The sequence below is a fragment of the Taudactylus pleione genome, unplaced genomic scaffold, assembly GCF_031769625.1.
Source record: "Taudactylus pleione unplaced genomic scaffold, aTauple2 ptg000016l, whole genome shotgun sequence".
NCBI classification, from domain to species: Eukaryota; Metazoa; Chordata; class Amphibia; order Anura; family Myobatrachidae; genus Taudactylus; species Taudactylus pleione.
Genome location: NW_028284418.1, coordinates 54,548,811 through 54,566,670, shown reverse-complemented (window position 1 = coordinate 54,566,670; position 17,860 = coordinate 54,548,811). Strand labels below are relative to the sequence as shown.

Sequence of the window (17,860 nt, the reverse complement as noted above, 5' to 3'; positions counted from 1 at the left end):
TCTATAATTTTTTACTACTTGTTCTGCTGAAAATATCTTGTGACTCAAAAACTGTACTAAAACTGTGATTGTACAATACTGTATATGTAAACCAAGATAGAAGATTCCCTGTAGGTAAAGTTAATACATGTAGCACTATAGTGTGTAATTAACTACAACTACCACCATAGTCCATAGCCATGGATGCAAATTTCTGATGCATAAAATCTAATTAATATATATTAATACTTTATTACATCATTACATTTATTAAACAGATCTCTTGGTATCTGGGGCATGTTGTCTGAGAAAGTTCTGCAACATGATATCCACATAACATAATACAGATAAAACAAATGTATCAGTTTGGAGGGTCTTACCTGTCAATACTAATGACACATAATGTCATAATAGAGGCTGTGCAGCACATGACATCCATCGCTATAAAGACATTACAAAAGAAGTGTCCAAAAATCCATTTCCCCCCAATGAGGTCAGTGACACTAACGAAAGGCATGACTGCTATGGCTACAGACAGGTCAGCCAAAGCCAAGGATACAATCAGATAGTTGGAGGGCTGCCTAAGTTTCTTCACAAAACAAACAGATATGACTACTAGGCAATTCCCTGCGATGGTCAGCAAGGTGATCAGCGACAGGATAGCTCCTATGACTAATTTTTCAATGTGGCCATAATTATGGATCTGTTCCCCACACCGAGTGTCATTGTCACTTACGAAGCTGGAGGTGGGAAGAGAATTGCTAGTGGTGGCATCTTGGATGATCTTCAGTAGAGGAGGGTTTAAAGAACCAGAAATCATTATAGTGGTGCTGAGGTCCTGCAAATCTTCTATAACATAGGACCTGATGTCATTGTATATGTGGCTGCTGTTGACAATGATGACCATTGTGGTTTGTGTAGCCCATGTGTAGAACCCTAAATACTTGGGTCCAGTAATTACCTTACAGTGACTGTGATCCAACAACAGGGATTTTAATTTCTCAGATCCATCAGCTAGAGTAGATACAGTAGCATAGGTTAGATGGATAATACATTCTTGGTCAAAGTACTGACCTTTAGTGTAGTCTCATAGTTATTCTTAGTGATTCCAAATTCCTTCAAATACTCAGGCACTGGCTGTTTGTGGCCATTCTTCTGTGGTTCAGATATCAATATACCTTAGTTGGTCATTTAAGTAGTGAATCCATATGATAAATTCTCATTCAGTCATCCAAGCAGTAAAACAAAATATACTGTCATCCTCAAGTTCCAGAAAATTAAAGTACTTATCCTGAGAGCTCTCTTTATTAGTTCTTCATCTTGTGATGCTATCTTAAGTCTGGCAACAAAAATAAAAAACATTCACTTTTGGCTGCTTTGTGGTTGTAGTGTTTTCGTGAGTCCTTTCATGTCTTCGCAGCACCTCAAAGGCAGTGTGTGTAGTTTCTGTATTGAAGCTAAAAGTATCCAATCTATTATTTCCATCGTACTGTACAGGCACAAGAATTTTTCATCATAAGGGTGACATCTAGTGGACAGATTATGTACTGTTGGCTATATAAATATTAGATGCCAAAAGGATTGAGGACTTTTCTGAGGATAGCTGTACACATTATTGTGCTATTATTCAGGGCACTGATTCAAATGAAGCAAAGAAGGCAGATGTTATTCTTTGTAACAGAGACTACAGCTAAACTATGCAAACCAGCATCTCTCCAGCTGGTGTGGAACTAAAAGTCCCAGCCTCTGGCTGTCAGAGCTGTACTATAGCATTTGTAATTTCAAAATAGTTAATCCACAGGCTGACTAAGGCCCTCATTCAGAGCCGCTCGTAAGCGGACGTACGCTCATAGCAGTCCGATGTTGTCAAACCACGCATGCGTCGGTGTAACAGTGCGCATGTGCGTACGGCTGATTGCGATCATTTTCCCAGTCATTCTTTGAATAGCGAACAGGAAGTGACATATCAAATGTGATTGACAGAACTGTCCGTTTTGGGGCGGTGACGGGGGTGGAGATGGGAAAACGCAGGCGTGGCGAGGCGTTTTTTGGGCGTACATAAATTATCTGATGCGAACGGCCAATGTGAACGGAAAAAGTGTTATGTCACTGTCTGATCAACTTTCCATTCAAACTGCTCGCTCAGCTTTTGGTCTGGTATTCTCTACCACAATGACGATGGTCTCTTCGTTCCTCCCGTGGCTCATCGATGGTCTCCCGATTTATCAATTGAGGCCTCATAAACAACCACTTTTGAATTGCAAAAATGCTTGTAAGGTGTATAGCAAATAGCCTTTTTTTATTAGGCAAAAACCGTACGCAGGCGAACTATTCAGCTGCTAATTTCTGGGTTATACAATCAATTAGCTTACAAATGTCTTTTAAATTTGCGTGTTTTTCATAAAAAAAAAAAAAATTTCTGCCAACAATATTGTAGGCATGTTTGTTTTTTTACTTTTTTTTTTAGGGGCCAACAAAACAATCGTCCTTTTGTTTTTTGATAAGTGTTAATTAAAACTCTTAAATGGTTTTTAACCCTTGGTTTTTTTAAAAAAAAATAATGTTTACATTTCCGTTGTATTGTTTGTCATTTTGTTTGTGGGATTACCTTTTAACCAGTTTTTGAATGAATTAACAATAGATTTGTTCAGATTTTCAACCTTTTTTTATTTTTAAACATAATTTTTTTTTAGTGTGTTTTTTCATAAATAAAACATGGATAACTATAAATAAAAAAAAAATGTTTTTAGAAACGCACAAACAAAAAAAGTGGCATTTTTAAACCACAAACAAACAAACACAATTTAAAAACAATTCACAAGAAAGGAGAGGGAGGTTTTGGCCATTAAGGAATATGGGGCAAACACAGAAGGAATGTGGGAAATTTAGCCAGTGCTGTCATTGCCTTTTGGCCCGTTTGGCCGGGGTAGGGAGGGAGCCTGAACGGGTCCGGGAGGTCCTTCGGCCTCGCCTGTCCAGAGGCAGATGTTGGGGCCTCTGGACTAGGCATAGGGCTAGGCACATTTGGAGGGATGGCTGTTGTTGTGCCAGAGGTGGAGGATCCTGATATTCCGGCAGGAAGGGAGGCCGGCTCCAACATCTGCTGGCGAACGAGCTGCTCCAGGGCATTTGCAATATGGACGTTGACCCCAGTATTTTCTGCCAGGGCCTTAGCAATGGTCACGTTGGCCACAGCACTTTGCTCCAGGGCCTCCGCCACCCGTAGCAGACTGGCATCCAGCTTCACCAGAATCTCAGTGTGCTGATTGAGCTCAGTGAGGAGTGCCACTGCCTGCTAGGGGGTTTGCCCTGGACTGTCTTCCACAGGGTCCCCAGCCGGATCTACTGGTTCCTCCCCTGCAGAGCCAGCAGAAGTTCTGCGGCCAAAGCTCCCCTCTGGAGCAGACTCATCCGCCTGTGTCTCTGTGAAAAAAAAGAGAAAAGAGTAACATTAGAATCTAGATATTGTCAACACATTTCTGAGTTATTAACATTACTACATTTACCTGAGGCAACATGAGGAGCCGCAAAGTCTGGCATGTCGGTATCAATGTTCGACATGCCAAACACCTCCTCATCCTGCACACACCCCTGTGCCATCTCCTCCAAATCATTGAGCTCCAGTGACACAGGGGTGGGACCACCTGTCCCCCCTGCATGCCTAGCCCTATTAGCCAGTTTTTGCTTCAGCCGATATTTGAAATCGCTCCATCTGTGGGTTAAAAAGTTGGCATTATTCCTGCAGTATTTGGACCTGTAAACACTTTTTAATAAAATGTAGTTTGTACGTACCGGTGTTTGACCTACCGGGTTGCTCGTTCTAACTCACCCACCCTATTGACAGCCCTGGCTATGTCATCCCACATTTTCCATTTCTGGCTTGCACCCATATTCCTTGCTGCCTGGGGCAGGTTGTCAACGCACATTTGGACCAAAACCTCCATCTCCTTTCTTGTGAATTGTGGCTGTCTTTTTTTTTGGGTTTGTTTTCTTGGCCTGCTAGGGCCAGCAGCCTCTTCCATTACATCCTCAACACCTTTTTGTAAATTGGAAATAAAATTTATAATGTAAAATGTACCTAAAATGTTGGTTCCACATAATCCTTTAGGCCCAAAAAGACAAATACTTACCTGGCGCCTCTTGGCCACTGCTTTGCTGCTCTGTAGCCATTTTAGACTTTCAGGTCTCACTACAGCAGACCGATTGGGGTTTTCAGTGACGTTTTTATACATGTGTCAGCATTATTCGGCCGCATCATTGATTGTGCGCTCCTATTGTCCGTCCGTAATTTGAGTGGGAAAATAAAGACTATTTATGGCTTGGTGTGACTCGAGTCGAGGTGGCGGGTGATGAATGTTGGAGGTTTGACGTAGGAGTTGTTTGTTGGCGGTTTTTGGAGTTTGGAGTATTCTAGTGTGATCTTTTTTTTGTTTTCTTACTTATTTTTTTTCCGTTCGCTTTTTTTTTATTGTTTACCTTTTTTTTGGAGTTTTTGAGTAAGTCTTTTTAAAAACCACCGTAAACAATAATAGTAAATAGTTAAAAAATTTTAGTACTTATGTGTTATTTTTTTATTTTTACAGTTATTTTGGCCTTGCCCCATTGACATTTTTGGACTTTGGGTTATTTGTCTGTTTTTGGTAAGTGTTTTTAGTTTCATGAAGTTACAATTTCGATGTTGGTCTTCGCATATGTTTCGCTAAGTAATCTTTTTTTTTTTCTAGGACCAATCATGTCTTACCACTAAATATAGTGTACTCTTTTGCAAAATAATATTTGAGTTGTTTTTAATTTAAAATGAACGTACTATTTAGCGCACTAATGTCTCCTTATTGAACTGTAAAAGTAGCGTAATATTTAGCAAACTCATGTGTCTTGTTTTAACTGTAAAAAATGTGTACTATTTAGCGCACTAATGTCTCCTTATTGAACTGTAAAAGTAGCGTAATATTTAGCAAACTCATGTGTCTTGTTTTAACTGTAAAAAATGCGTACTATTTAGCGCACTAATGCCTCCTTATTGAACTGTAAAAGTAGCGTAATATTTAGCGAACTCATGTGTCTTGTTTTAACTGTAAAAAATGCGTACTATTTAGCGCACTAATGTGTTTTTATTATTTCAGTGTAAAATCATGTTTTACCACTAAATGTAGCGTGCGATTTTCTGAACTAATGTGTACTCCCTTCTCTTTTTTGTAACCCTAAAAAATGTGATCACAATCCAAGTTTTCCCAATAATAACTAAATATATTTTCTACTTTTGAAATGTAGGTTGTTTTACTCATGACAAGACCTTGGCCTGTAAGCATCTTTGGATTTCTTAAAAAAGATAAGTATATTTTTCTTTACACATTTGTCTAAAACACTACTAAAAAAACTACCTGGCTTACCAATTCAGGTTGATGTTGGTCGTATTATCTTGGCCATGGTTCCAGAACCCGACCAACCTCAACTTCGTCCCAGGCGTAGGCCTCGTAGGCGTGCAAGGCCCCAGATATTAAGAACACGTGTCACCCTTTTTGGAATGCCAGATGATGAGGTATTAAGACAATACCGTCTTCCTTCACAAATCATCCTAGACACTCTCTCATTAATAGAGAGTGATCTTGAATGGCAAATTGACAGTCCTACAGCAATACCACAACTTACGCAATTAATGTCGGTGTTACATTTCTGTGCCTCAGGATCCTTTCAAACCATGGTGGGAATAGTTGCAGGAATCTCCCAATCCTCCTTTTCAAGGATCCTGAGGGCAGTGATGGAGGCCATTTTTAAACACCTCCATCATTTGATAAAAATGCCAGTGGATATGGGTTCCCTTAGTATGGCGAAGGCCAATTTTTACCAAATAGCTGGCTTCCCACACATCATAGGGGTTGTGGATGGCACTCACATACCACTTCAGCCTCCAGCACGGCTGGAGGCTATTTTTAGGAACCACAAACACTTTCATTCACTGAATGTAATGGTGGTATGTGATGCCTCCCTCCAGATCCTGTCCCTGAATGCCAAATTCCCCGGGAGTGCACATGATTCCTTCATCATCCGGCAATCAGGGATTTGGCAGAAATTAGACAACCTACAAGCTGGTGATGCGTGGCTTCTGGGTAAGTTGACACCTTCCGTTGCAACCACTGCAAAGCTTGTAACACAATGGCCCTGATGTTTTTTTTTTTCACAGGAGACAGTGGTTACCCTTGCACGCCCTGGCTGCTCACTCCTTATTTGGCTCCCACACCAGGGCCACAAAGTGAGTATAATTCTGCACTTACAGCCACCAGGCAGGTGGTGGAGCGCTGTATCGGCCTTTTAAATGGCCGATTCAGATGCCTACACCGCTCTGGTGGCGACCTCATGTATTTGCCGGATATGGTTTCGAAAATTGTGGTCCTGTGTGGGATATTTCACAACATCGCCATAAGGAGTGGTGTCCCAATGCAGCCTGAGGATGCCTTGCCTGAGGATGGCCCCCCCGAGGTTGGTCGGAGGTCAGTATGTGGGGGGGCCATATGCGATGATGTGGTGGCCAGATTTTTTAGGTAATTATTGTAAAACATTTAGTTAATTGACACAATGTAGACATGTAAGATTTTAATGGCCAATTTTAATATTTTTGTTTTTTTTGTCTTTTATTCCCTAAAATTACCCGAAAAAACGATGCCTGCTACCTGATCCAAAAAATTGTCTTCATGTGGCCACATTGGATATAACTTCGGGAACAATTATTTCTTCGCCTCATTTGTGGATTCATGTTGGCCTGATACTTCTTCAAACAGTTCTTGATTGTTTTTTTTTTTTCTTTTTTGGGTGTTGGTTGTTTATTGAAGTGTGTTTTCACTGTGTGAATTGATTGTCACAATTCAGTTTCTGTTTATTGTTTGTGTGTATTAAATTTTTGGTTTACGTTAAAAAGACTTTTCCTTGGTAAATTACAAGCAAGTGTAACCTGGTCCAAAAAAGGCAAACTTTCTTAATGGCTAATCCTGTAATGTGTTAAATTGTAAAGTATTTTAACATGCTTTGTGGCTAAAAATAAACACCAAAGGTATTATGGTGAATCAGTATGTTTTCTAATCTAGGCCTAAGCAGGTTTGAATTAATATTTACATTACCCACCCAAACAAAATAAAAAAAAATGCTGGTACTTCTACAAACCTATTGGTATTGTTAGGTGTTTAATGTGCCAGCTTACATACTTACTTGAGCTTTCTACAATCTAATTTAAAGGTTAAACAATCTAATATTTACAGACAAGGAATGAGACTTTAATAAATCAAAATATATTTTATTTGTAACACAATTTTTAGGGGTAAATCAAATAAAAATTTGTGGTGCAGGACCGCCAACATGTGATCAAGGACCACTAGCATCCCTATGACATGTCCCCTCAATGTGTGCAAGCCCGCCTGCATTGCTTGCAGCCGCCTCTGGTCCTCTGTGGGTAAAAAAAATGTGTGGATTACTAAAATGACAACTTAAATTATATGTTACCAAACAACTTAAAAATCAGATTATACTTTAAAAAAAGAGATAAAATGTTAAAAAAAATACAAAATAATGGCAAACGCAAAGATTGTATAAATACAAACTAAACAAATAACACATAAAAAGACAACCAAAAAAAGGGCGAAGTACGCAAAAACACTACATTTGTTGGTACCATAAACTAGAAAGACACAAGTATGAGTGATTGGACATGTGTGATACGTGTAAGGGGAAAACATCCTAGACATTGTTTTGCCAAGATATATATCCAAAACATTAGAAATACTTAACAAATTGGAAATGCACAGGCAAAAGGAGAACATCACCCAAAACCTAAAAAATACAAAAGCAACCATAGTTTAAAAGGTGAAATAACTCTTCCATCGGACCAGCACTGGCCCACCTCAGAGGAGGACGATGTCGGGGCTCCAGGGCCAGTGCTGGTCCGATGGAGGAGGGGTTATTTCACTTTGTGTGGAGGGGGAGGAAAAGAGAGGGGTGGGTGGAGGGGAGGGTGATGAAAAGAGAGGGGGGTGGAGGGGTGGATGAATTTTGAGGGATGGTAATATTAGGAGAGGGAGGGTCCTCACGGACTGGCCGGTCTGGGGTGGAGGGGGAATTTTGGGAAGGTTGGGGAGAGGAGTGGGAGTGGGGGATAGGGGACGAGGCGACGTCGTGCTCGTCTTAGACGTAGTAGTCTGCGTTCAGCCACTAAATGATGGATTTCAAAATTTTAAGCGTATTTTTTTATTTTTGAATTTGATAAAAAATTAAGCCACCAAAAATTTTAAAAACCAAAAAAAAAAACGGAAAACATGCACACGCAGGTATGTCCTAAATAAACAAACAGGGCTATACTGGAAACATGCACACGCAGGTATGTCCGAAATAAACAAACAGGGCAATACGGAAAATATGCACGGGCAGGTAGGGCCAAAAAACACAAACAGGGCTATACTGGAAACATGCACACACAGGTATGTCCGAAATACACAAACAGGGCTATACTGGAAACATGCACACGCAGGTAGGGCCGCAAAAAATAAAAACAAACAAACAGAAACACTTACCGTATATACTCGAGTATAAGCCGAGTTTTTCAGCACAAAAAATGTGCTGAAAAAGTCCCCCTCGGCTTATACTCGAGTCAAGTGTAGCGCTGACCGGACGGAGTTCGGTCAGCGCTACACACTGCCAAAAACATAGCCGCCGGAGCCGGCAGCTATGTGTTTGCTGTAATCAGCAGCCGCTGAGAGTCTGTCAGACTCTCAGCGGCTGCTGCTGCTCCCACTGCGGGAGCCATCTTCCGGCTCCCGCAGTGGGTGATGGGAGACACGTCGTCATGACGACGTCTCTCCCATGCAAAGCGGCCGGAGGAGCGGACAGTGGCAGGACCAGGAGCGGACAGCGGCGGGACCATGAGCGGGAGTTTCAAGTGTTTATTTTTTTTTTTATTGTTATCACGTAGGGGGGGGGGACTACAGGGGGCACTACCAGGGGGCGATGACTGCAGGGGGCACTACCAGGGGGCGATGACTACAGGGGGCACTACCAGGGGGCGATGACTACAGGGGGCACTACCAGGGGGCATTATCAGGGGGCGATTACTACAGGGGGCACTAAAAGGGGGGAATACCACTGGGGGAACTACCAGGGGGGGATTACTACAGGGGGCACTAAAAGGGGGGATTACTACAGGGGGGGATTACTACAGGGGGCACTAAAAGGGGGGATTACTACAGGGGGCACTAAAAGGCAGGATTACTACTGGGGGTACTACCAGGGGGGGATTACTACTGGAGGCACTGAAAGGGGGGATTACCACTGGGGGCACTACCAGGGGGGGATTACTACTGAGGGCACAACCAGGGGGAATTACTACTGGGGGCACTACCAGCTGTTGCCATTTCCCACACTAGGCTTATACTTGAGTCAGTAAGTTTTCCCAGTTTTTTGGGGTAAAAGTAGGTACCTCGGCTTATATTCGGGTCGACTTATACTCGAGTATATACGGTACTTTCCTCAATCTGGAGCCGCAAACATGCAAGCAGGTGTGGGGTTCGGCAGCGCAAATCCGACCACCTACGCTCCAGTTGGCCGATATTTCGGCGATAGCCGAAGGAGCGCAGGCGGCGGCGCACCTCCACATACGCCATACGCTTGCGGAGGTTTGTGATGGGGGGAGGATGATGCGTGATCCTGTGGTCCATGACCTCTGTGAGGACCAGGAGCTCACGCCTACAAAACACGGAGGCTCTCATGATGGCAATGATTTTTTAAAAAGAAAACAGTTTTAATAAAGGCCCCAGAAAAAATTTGATTGGCTAATGTACTTGGAAAATTAACAGAACACATTGTATTGGTTAATGTATGAGTCATGTGACCTACAGCCTCACAAATATAATGTGAGTTATGATAGGCTTGATGCAGTGACATGCGTAAGCTAATTTAAATAAACAAATGAAAGTACTAAAATATGCCTAGAAAAAACAACGGAAAACAATAGTATCATTCCTAAAAATATTTAATTTCGAAAAAAAAGACCATTGGTGAAACCGTACGTATTCTGCGGTACAAATGACACACACTGACAAGAATAAAGTTTATTGACAATGAAAAAAAAAAAGGATTGAAAACATGTGAATAACAATTAAGGTAATTAATATATTGATTGCCATGAAACGATGAAAGTATGTTTGAAGAAAGAAATAGCAGGCAATCGAAAACTGACAGGGCCACTTCCGGAATTCAATTCTGCGAGCGTTCCCTGCAACCAAAGAGGAGACGGACGGTCGCTATTTTGAACGTTCGCTAGCTAGTGGAGGGGTTGGGAGACTATGGGGCGGTAAATTAGCAACGAGCGAACTTACGAGCGAGCGCTTGAATTTAAATATTTCCACTCGTACGGCGGACGAGCGAACGGCCACTTGCGTCCGGGTCTGAATCAGGCCCTAAGGCCAATGATACTGGGTTTTTTTGTTTGCCGTTTTAATGCTGGGGGTTGCAGATCCTTTTCATGAAAACTTAAAAGTAAAGATTTTATGTGTGCTGCCTACAGAAAAAATACAATGCAGCCATCAAGGGTGCAAATCAGGTTGTCGCATTGGGAAATCGTACTCAATAAAGGGGCCACAATAACACTTTACTTGCTTAAACATGTAAAAAATTATTTACTATTGGAGAAGGCCTTGCAACATTGTTATACGGTCCCTATGGAGACAGAAGTGTGTGCAATGCCACAAAGCAGGATGATCACCATTAGGGGTATGACCATCCTATGTAGCTATACATTTCCCTTTCCCTCTGTAGCCACACTAGGGATAGCTATCGGTGGATTCGCCATCGATGGTGTGCAACCATCATCAGGAAACCATAAATGGTTTCACCAACCGATGGTCAGCCCTGCTCTAGTATTCTCTAGGTAGTGGGCCCATCAGATTTGGGGGCAGGGCTTCTCCAGTCACACCAGGGGAGGAGCTATGCTCTCTGTCCTAGCGCAAAGGAAAAAAAACATTGTGGTGCTCTGTGAGTCACATCTCTCATCATCATGTGAGTAAGAGACCCTGAAGAAAGAGGACGTGCCTGAAGCCTCTGCTCACAGGGTCGGCTCCAGGGGTCTGAGCACACTGTGCCAGCCCGGTACATATCGTCCTGTAATCAGCGGCTAGTGATATGTTCTGCACATTGCAAATTTTTGTTGCAATCTAATTCCAACTCACATTGGTTTTTTTTTCAGAGGAAATTCAAGTTTTTTTGTGCAGGTGAAAAGGTAGGGAAAATCTTAATTTGAAGGTAAAATGTCGGAACACAGTGGAGAACCTCTGGTACATCCCTCGAAATGAATAATCATGCACTTAGAGGGAGTTAAATGTCATTATTTGGCTACTAAGACATGTCAGTATTCAGGTGAATTTCTCTAGAAAGCTCAATAATGGGTTAAATAATGTGGGACAGGTACATGAATGTGTAAATTATGTGGGACAGGTACATGAATGTGTAAATTATGTGGGGGTGCAATTATGTGGGGCTGGTATGTGGAGGTGTAAGTGATGTAGGGCATGTATGTGGCGGTATATATGATGTGGGACAGCTATGTGGAGGTGTAATGATGTGGGACAGGTACGGGGAGGTGTAAATGGTGTGGGACAGGTACGGGGAGGTGTAATTATGTGGGGCTGGTATGTGGAGGTGTAAGTGATGTAGGACAGGTATGTGGAGGTATATATGATGTGGGACAGGTATGTGGAGGTGTAATGATGTGGGACCGGTATGTGGAGGTGTAAATGATGTGGGCCAGGTATGTGGAGGTGTAAATTATGTGGGACAGGTATGTGGAGGTGTAAATGATGTGGGGCAGGTATGGGGAGGTGTAAATGATGTGGGACAGGTATGGGGAGGTGTAAATGATGTGGGACAGGTATATGGAGGTGTAAATGATGTGGTACAGGTATGTGGGGGTGTAAATGATGTGTGACAGGTATGCGGGGTTGTAAATGATGTGGGACAGGTATGTGGAGGTGTAAATTATGTGGGGTAGGTATGTGGAGGTGTAAATTATGTGGGGCAGGTATGTGGAGGTGTTAATGGTGTGGGACAGGTATGTGGAGGTGTAATGATGTGGGACAGGTATGTGGAGATGTAAATGACGTGGGACAGGTATGTGGAGGTGTAAATTATGTGGGGTAGGTATGTGGAGGTGTAAATGATGTGGGACAGGTACATGTAGGTGCAAATGATGTGGGACAGGTATGTGGAGGTGTAAATTATGTGGGGTAGGTATGTGGAGGTGTAAATTATGTGGGGCAGGTATGTGGAGGTGTAAATGATATGGGACAGGTATGTGGAGGTGTAAATGATATGGGACAGGTATGTGGAGGTGAAAATTATATGGGACAGGCATGTGGAAGCATATATGATGAGAGACAGGTATGTAGAGGTGTAAATGATGTGGGCCAGGTATGTGGAGGTGTAAATGATGTGGGACAGGTATGCAGAGTTATATTGATGAAGGTTTAGAACTTGCAGATGAGTGGTAAAAGTATCTATTCCAACTTTTTACAATCTTGTATAAACCCCCCCCCCCCAATCTGAGCCGAGAACCGTGTCCGGCTCAGGTTTTTCCACCAGACTCGGTTCCTGGAATGAGGCAAAATTTCATCATCCTGATGTCGGATTCTCGCGAGACCCGGATTTTGTACATTTCGCGCCTCCCATCCCATCATCTTCACTCCAGTCCTGGAGAGAGTAGTGAGAGGACGTGTCTCTCTAGTGTCTGTGGGAAAGTGGCGTGGCATGGTGACCTGCTCTGCTGTATCAGTCTGGGGGTACCTGCTCTGCTGTATCAGTCCAGTCCAGTGGTGCTGTGCTGCTGTATCAATCTGGGAGTGACCTGGTCTGCTGTATCAGTCTAGTCCAGTGGTGTTGTGCTGCTGTATCAGTCTGGGGGTGACCTGCTCTGCTGTATCAGTCCAGTCCAGTGGTGCTGTGCTGCTGTATCAGTCTGGGGGTGACCTACTCTGCTCTATCAGTCCAGTCCAGTGGTGCTGTGCTGCTGTATCAGTCTGGGGGTGACCTACTCTGCTCTATCAGTCCAGTCCAGTGGTGCTGTGCTGCTGTATCAGCCTGGGGGTGACCTGCTCTGCTGTATCAGTCCAGTCCAGTGGTGCTGTGCTGCTGTATCAGTCTGGGGGTGATCTGTTCTGCTGTATCAGTCCAGTGGTGCTGTGCTGCTGTATCAGTCTGGGGGTGACCTGCTCTGCTGTATCAGTCCAGTCCAGTGGTGCTGTGCTGCTGTATCAGTCTGGGGGTGACCTGCCCTGCTGCATCAGTCCAGTCCAGTGGTGCTGTCCTGTGCTGTATATTCAGTCCAAAATATTTTGACAGGGGCTGCCCTGTATGGTGTAGGGCTAAGGTGCAATGTGCTGTATATTCACTACAGTCTCCAAATAAAAAGGGGTGATTTAATTCATCCAAATAATTTTTACAGGGGTTATTTAATTCATCCAAATAATTTTTACAGGGGTTATTTAATTCATTAAAATAATTTTTACAGGCGCTGCCCTGTGTGGTGTAAGGGTACGCTGCAATGTGCCCTGTGTATATTCACTCCAAATAAAAAGGGGTGATTTAATTCATCCAAATAATTTTTAAAGGGGTTATTTAATTCATCCAAATATTTTTTAACAGGGGCTGCCTTGTGTGGTGTGCTGTGTATTCACTCCAGTCTTCAAATAAAAAGGGGTGATTTCATTCATCTAAATAGTTTTTTCAGGAGTTATTCACTCCATAAAAATAATGCACTCCATAAAAATAATGGAGGACCAAAATAGGGAAAGATCAAGAACCACTTCCTCCTAGTGCTGAAGCTGCTGCCACTAGTCATGACATAGACGATAACATGCCATCAACATCGTCTGCCAAGGCCGATGCCCAATGTCATAGTAGAGGGCATGTAATCCAAAAAGCCAAAGTTCAGTAAAATGACCCAAAAATCGTCTGAGGAGAAACGTATACTTGCCAATATGCCATTTATGACACGGAGTGGCAAGGAATGGCTAAGGTCCTTCCCTATGTTCATGACTAGTGGTTCAGCTTCACATGATGATGGAAGCTCTCCTCCCGCTAGAAAAATGAAAAGAGTTAAGCTGGCAAAAGCACAGCAATGAACTGTGCGTTCTAAGAAGATATCGCAAATCTCCACGGAGAGTCCAAGTGTGTCGGTGGTTGCGATGCCTGACCTTCCCAACACTGGATGGGAAGAGGTGGCTCATTCCACCATTTGCATGCCCTCTGCAAGTGCTAGAAGGAGCACCCACAGTCCACTTGCTGATATTCAAATTGAAGATGTCACTGTTGAAGTACAACACGATGAGGATACTGGTGTAGCTGGTGCTGAGGAGGAAGTTGACGAGGAGGATTCTGATGGTGATGTGGTTTGTTTAAATCAGGCACCAGAGGTGACAGTTGTTGTCCATGGGATGAAAAAGCCCATCGTCATGCTTGGGCAGAAGATCAAAAAATCCACCTCTTCGGTCTGGAATTATTTCTATCCAAATCCAGACAACTGTCTTGCCATATGTAGCTTATGTAAAGATTTAATAAGTAGGGGTAAGGACGTTAACCACCTAGGAAAATTCTCCCTTATACATCACCTGCAGCGCGTTCATAAAAAGTTACTGCCAAGTTCAGAAACTGTGGCTAAGACCATAAACAGTCCAGGGACACCTAAATCCCTTTGTCCTGCTGTATCCAAGCACCTGCAAACCACACCAGCAACTCTCTCCTCATCAATTTCCTCCTCATTCAGGATCGGCAGCAGTCCTGCAGGCCATGTCACTGGCATGACTGACTCACCTATCCGGGATTCCTCCGGAGGGTCCTGCATTGCTACGCCTACTGCTGCCGCTGTTGCTGCTGGGAGTTGTTCATCATCCCAGAGAGGAAGTTGGAACACCAATACATTTTTTCAACTAAGCAATTGGCTGTCCAACAGTCCTTTGCGAGGAGTATGAAGTACAATAGCAGTCATCCTGTTGCAAAGCGGATAACTGAGGCCTTGACTGCTATGTTGGTGTTAGACGTGCGTCCGGTATCTGCCATTAGTGCAGTGGGATGTAGACAATTGATGGAGGCAGTGTGTCCCCAGTACCAAATCCCGTCTAGATTCCACTTCACTAGGCATGCGATACCGAGAATGTGCAGAGATGTGGGAATAAATTGTCTTTAGTGTCCTAAAAAATGTGGTTGTACCCAATGTCCACTTAACCACGGACATGTGGACAAGAGGAACAGGGCAGACTAAGGACTATATGACTGTGACAGCCCACTGGGCAGATGTATCACCTTACAACAGCAGCGTCACCAGTAGTAGCATCTCAGAAACGCCAGCTCGTTCCAAGGCAGGCTACGCTGTGTATCACCGGTTTTAGAAAGAAGCACACCGCTGACAACCTCTTAGAAAAACTTAGGGAAATCATCATAAAATGGCTTACCACACTTAGACTCTCCTGGGGATTTCTGATATCTGACAACGCCACCAATATTGTGTGGGCATTACATCTGGGCAGCACATCCCATGTTTTGCTCACAAAATAAATTTGGTGGTGCAGAATTATTTGAAAAATGACAGGACCGTGCAGTGGACGCTTTAGGTGGCCCCAAAAAATTCATGCCACTTTCGCCATTCAGCGACTCTGTGCCAAAGACTGGATCACCAGCAAACACTCTTGAACCTGCCCTGCCATCATCTGAAGCAAGAGGTTGTAACGCAGTGGAACTCAACCCTCTATATGCCTCAGAGGATGGAGGAGCAGCAAAAGGTCATTCAAACCTATACATCCACCTATGACATAGGCAAAGGAGGAGGTATGCACCTGACTCAAGTGCAGTGGAGAATGATTTACGTGTTGTGTAAGGTTCTCCAGCCCTTCGAACTTGCCACACGAGAAGTCAGTTCAGACACTGCCATCTTGAGTCAGGTCATTCCGCTCATCAGGCTTTTGCAGAAGCAGCTGGAGAAAGTGAAGGAGGAGCTAAGACGGAGCGATTCCCCTCGGTATATGGGACTTATGGATGAAGCCCTTCATTCGCTTTGCCAGGATTCGAGGGTGGTCAATCTGTTGAAATCAGACCACTACATTTTGACCATCGTGCTCGATCCTAGGTTTAAAGCCTACGTGGTGTCTCTCTTTCCGGTGTATACAAGCCTGCAGAGGTGCAAAGACCTTCTGGTGAAAACACTGTCAGCTGAAATGGAATGTGAAACGGCAACAGTTCCTTTTTCTCCCGCAAATGGGTCTGCCAGGAAACAACTTAGATATTCTAGACAACCCGCTGGCGGTGATGTCTACTGTCAATGCATATGATTCTGTCACCATTGAAAGAACGGTGGATGATTACATCGGTGACAGCATCCAAGTAGGAATGTCAGACACTCTGTACCTGTACTGGCAGGAAAAAGAGGCAATTTGGAGGCCCTGTACAAACTGGCTCTATTTTACCTAAGTTGCCCCCCTCCAATGTGTACTCCGAAAGAGTTTTTAGTGCAGCTGGTAACCTTGTTTGCAAAATGCATAGGAGGTTGCTTCCACAAAATGTGAAGAAGATGATGTTCATCAAAATTAATTATCAATTCTTCCGGGAAGACCAGCCTCCAGAAAGTACAGAGGGAACTGTGGTGGTGGATGCAGCGGGGACAAATTAATACTCTGTGAGGATGATGTTGTACACAACACTGAAGAGGGTGAGGAATCGGTGGATGAGGATGAGGATGACATCTTGCCTCTGTAAAGCCAGTTTGTGCAGGGACAGATTAATTGCCAGCTTGTTTTGTGGGGGCCCAAACGAACCAATCATTTCAGCCACAGTCGTGTGGGAGACCCTGGCGCTGAAATGATTGGTTAAAGTGTGCATGTCCTGTTTATACAACATAAGGGTGGGTGGGAGGGCCCACGGACAATTCCATCTTGCACCTCTTTTTTTTCTTTGCATTATGTACTCTTTGGGGCCTAGTTTTTCAAACTGCCATCCTGACTGCCACTGCAGTGCCACTCCTAGATGGGCCACGTGTTTGTGCCGCCCACTTGTGTCGCTTAGCATAGTCATCCAGCTACCTCGGTGCAACCTTTTGGCCTAAAAACAATATTGTGAGGTGTCAGGTGTTCAGAATAGACTGGAAATGAGTGGAAATTAATGCTATTGAGGTTAATAATAGCGTAGGAACAAAAAAAAAAAATTCGGTGATTTTAGCTGTTTTTATGCTTTTTAGCAAAAAAATATAGATCCAAAATCAAAACCAAAACCCGGAAGGGTGGTTTTGGCAAAACCAATCCAGATCCAAAACACGAAGAAAGATCCAGATCCAAAACCAAAACACAAAACACGAGTAGTGGCCGGTGCACACCCCTAATAAAAATACTGGAAAATTAATATACTGTATAAGCATATTCTTGTACCCCACGATATTAGAAAGGCTTTAATTTGATGAAAAACACTTGCTTCCTTTTTTTTACCATTATTTTAAAAATGTGCAAAAATCAGCAATTTGACACCATTTAAGAGCCTCCAGTGCTTTCTTTATGTCCACTAACAGCCTTTTATATGGTCCTGCTATCTCTGTTGCCACATTTTTGGTTTCCCCACTTTTTCATGCTCTTCTCCCAGTTTACAACCTCACCGCGAGTAGTGCTAATTGGCATTTCTAATTCAATCTTGCGTTTTTAGGGAGCACGCTTGCAAAACTTGCATTTGTAAACTCGCACCTAATTGGATTAAGCCCTAAGGGTCAAAAGTTTTAGAACACCCCCAATTTTCCAGTTTTATTTAAATTTACACAGTTTAATGTCTCAATGTTCTCTGCAATTAAACCACAGCACAAATAACTTTGTGGAGATAAGAA

The 17,860-nt window shown here is 43.3% G+C and overlaps 1 protein-coding gene across 2 annotated transcripts in view; it reads right to left on the bottom strand.

Moving 5' to 3' along the window:
- The window catches only part of HTR7 (5-hydroxytryptamine receptor 7), an 86,287-nt gene extending 84,893 nt beyond the window's left edge, over positions 1-1,394 (bottom strand). For both annotated transcript variants that reach the window (XM_088476535.1, XM_088476544.1), the window contains exon 1: positions 360-1,394. In XM_088476535.1, the coding sequence (XP_088332661.1) occupies positions 360-886 (527 nt within the window). In that variant the 5' untranslated portion in view covers positions 887-1,394. The remainder of the gene's footprint in view (positions 1-359) is intronic.
- Between the last annotated feature and the right edge of the window lie 16,466 nt (positions 1,395-17,860).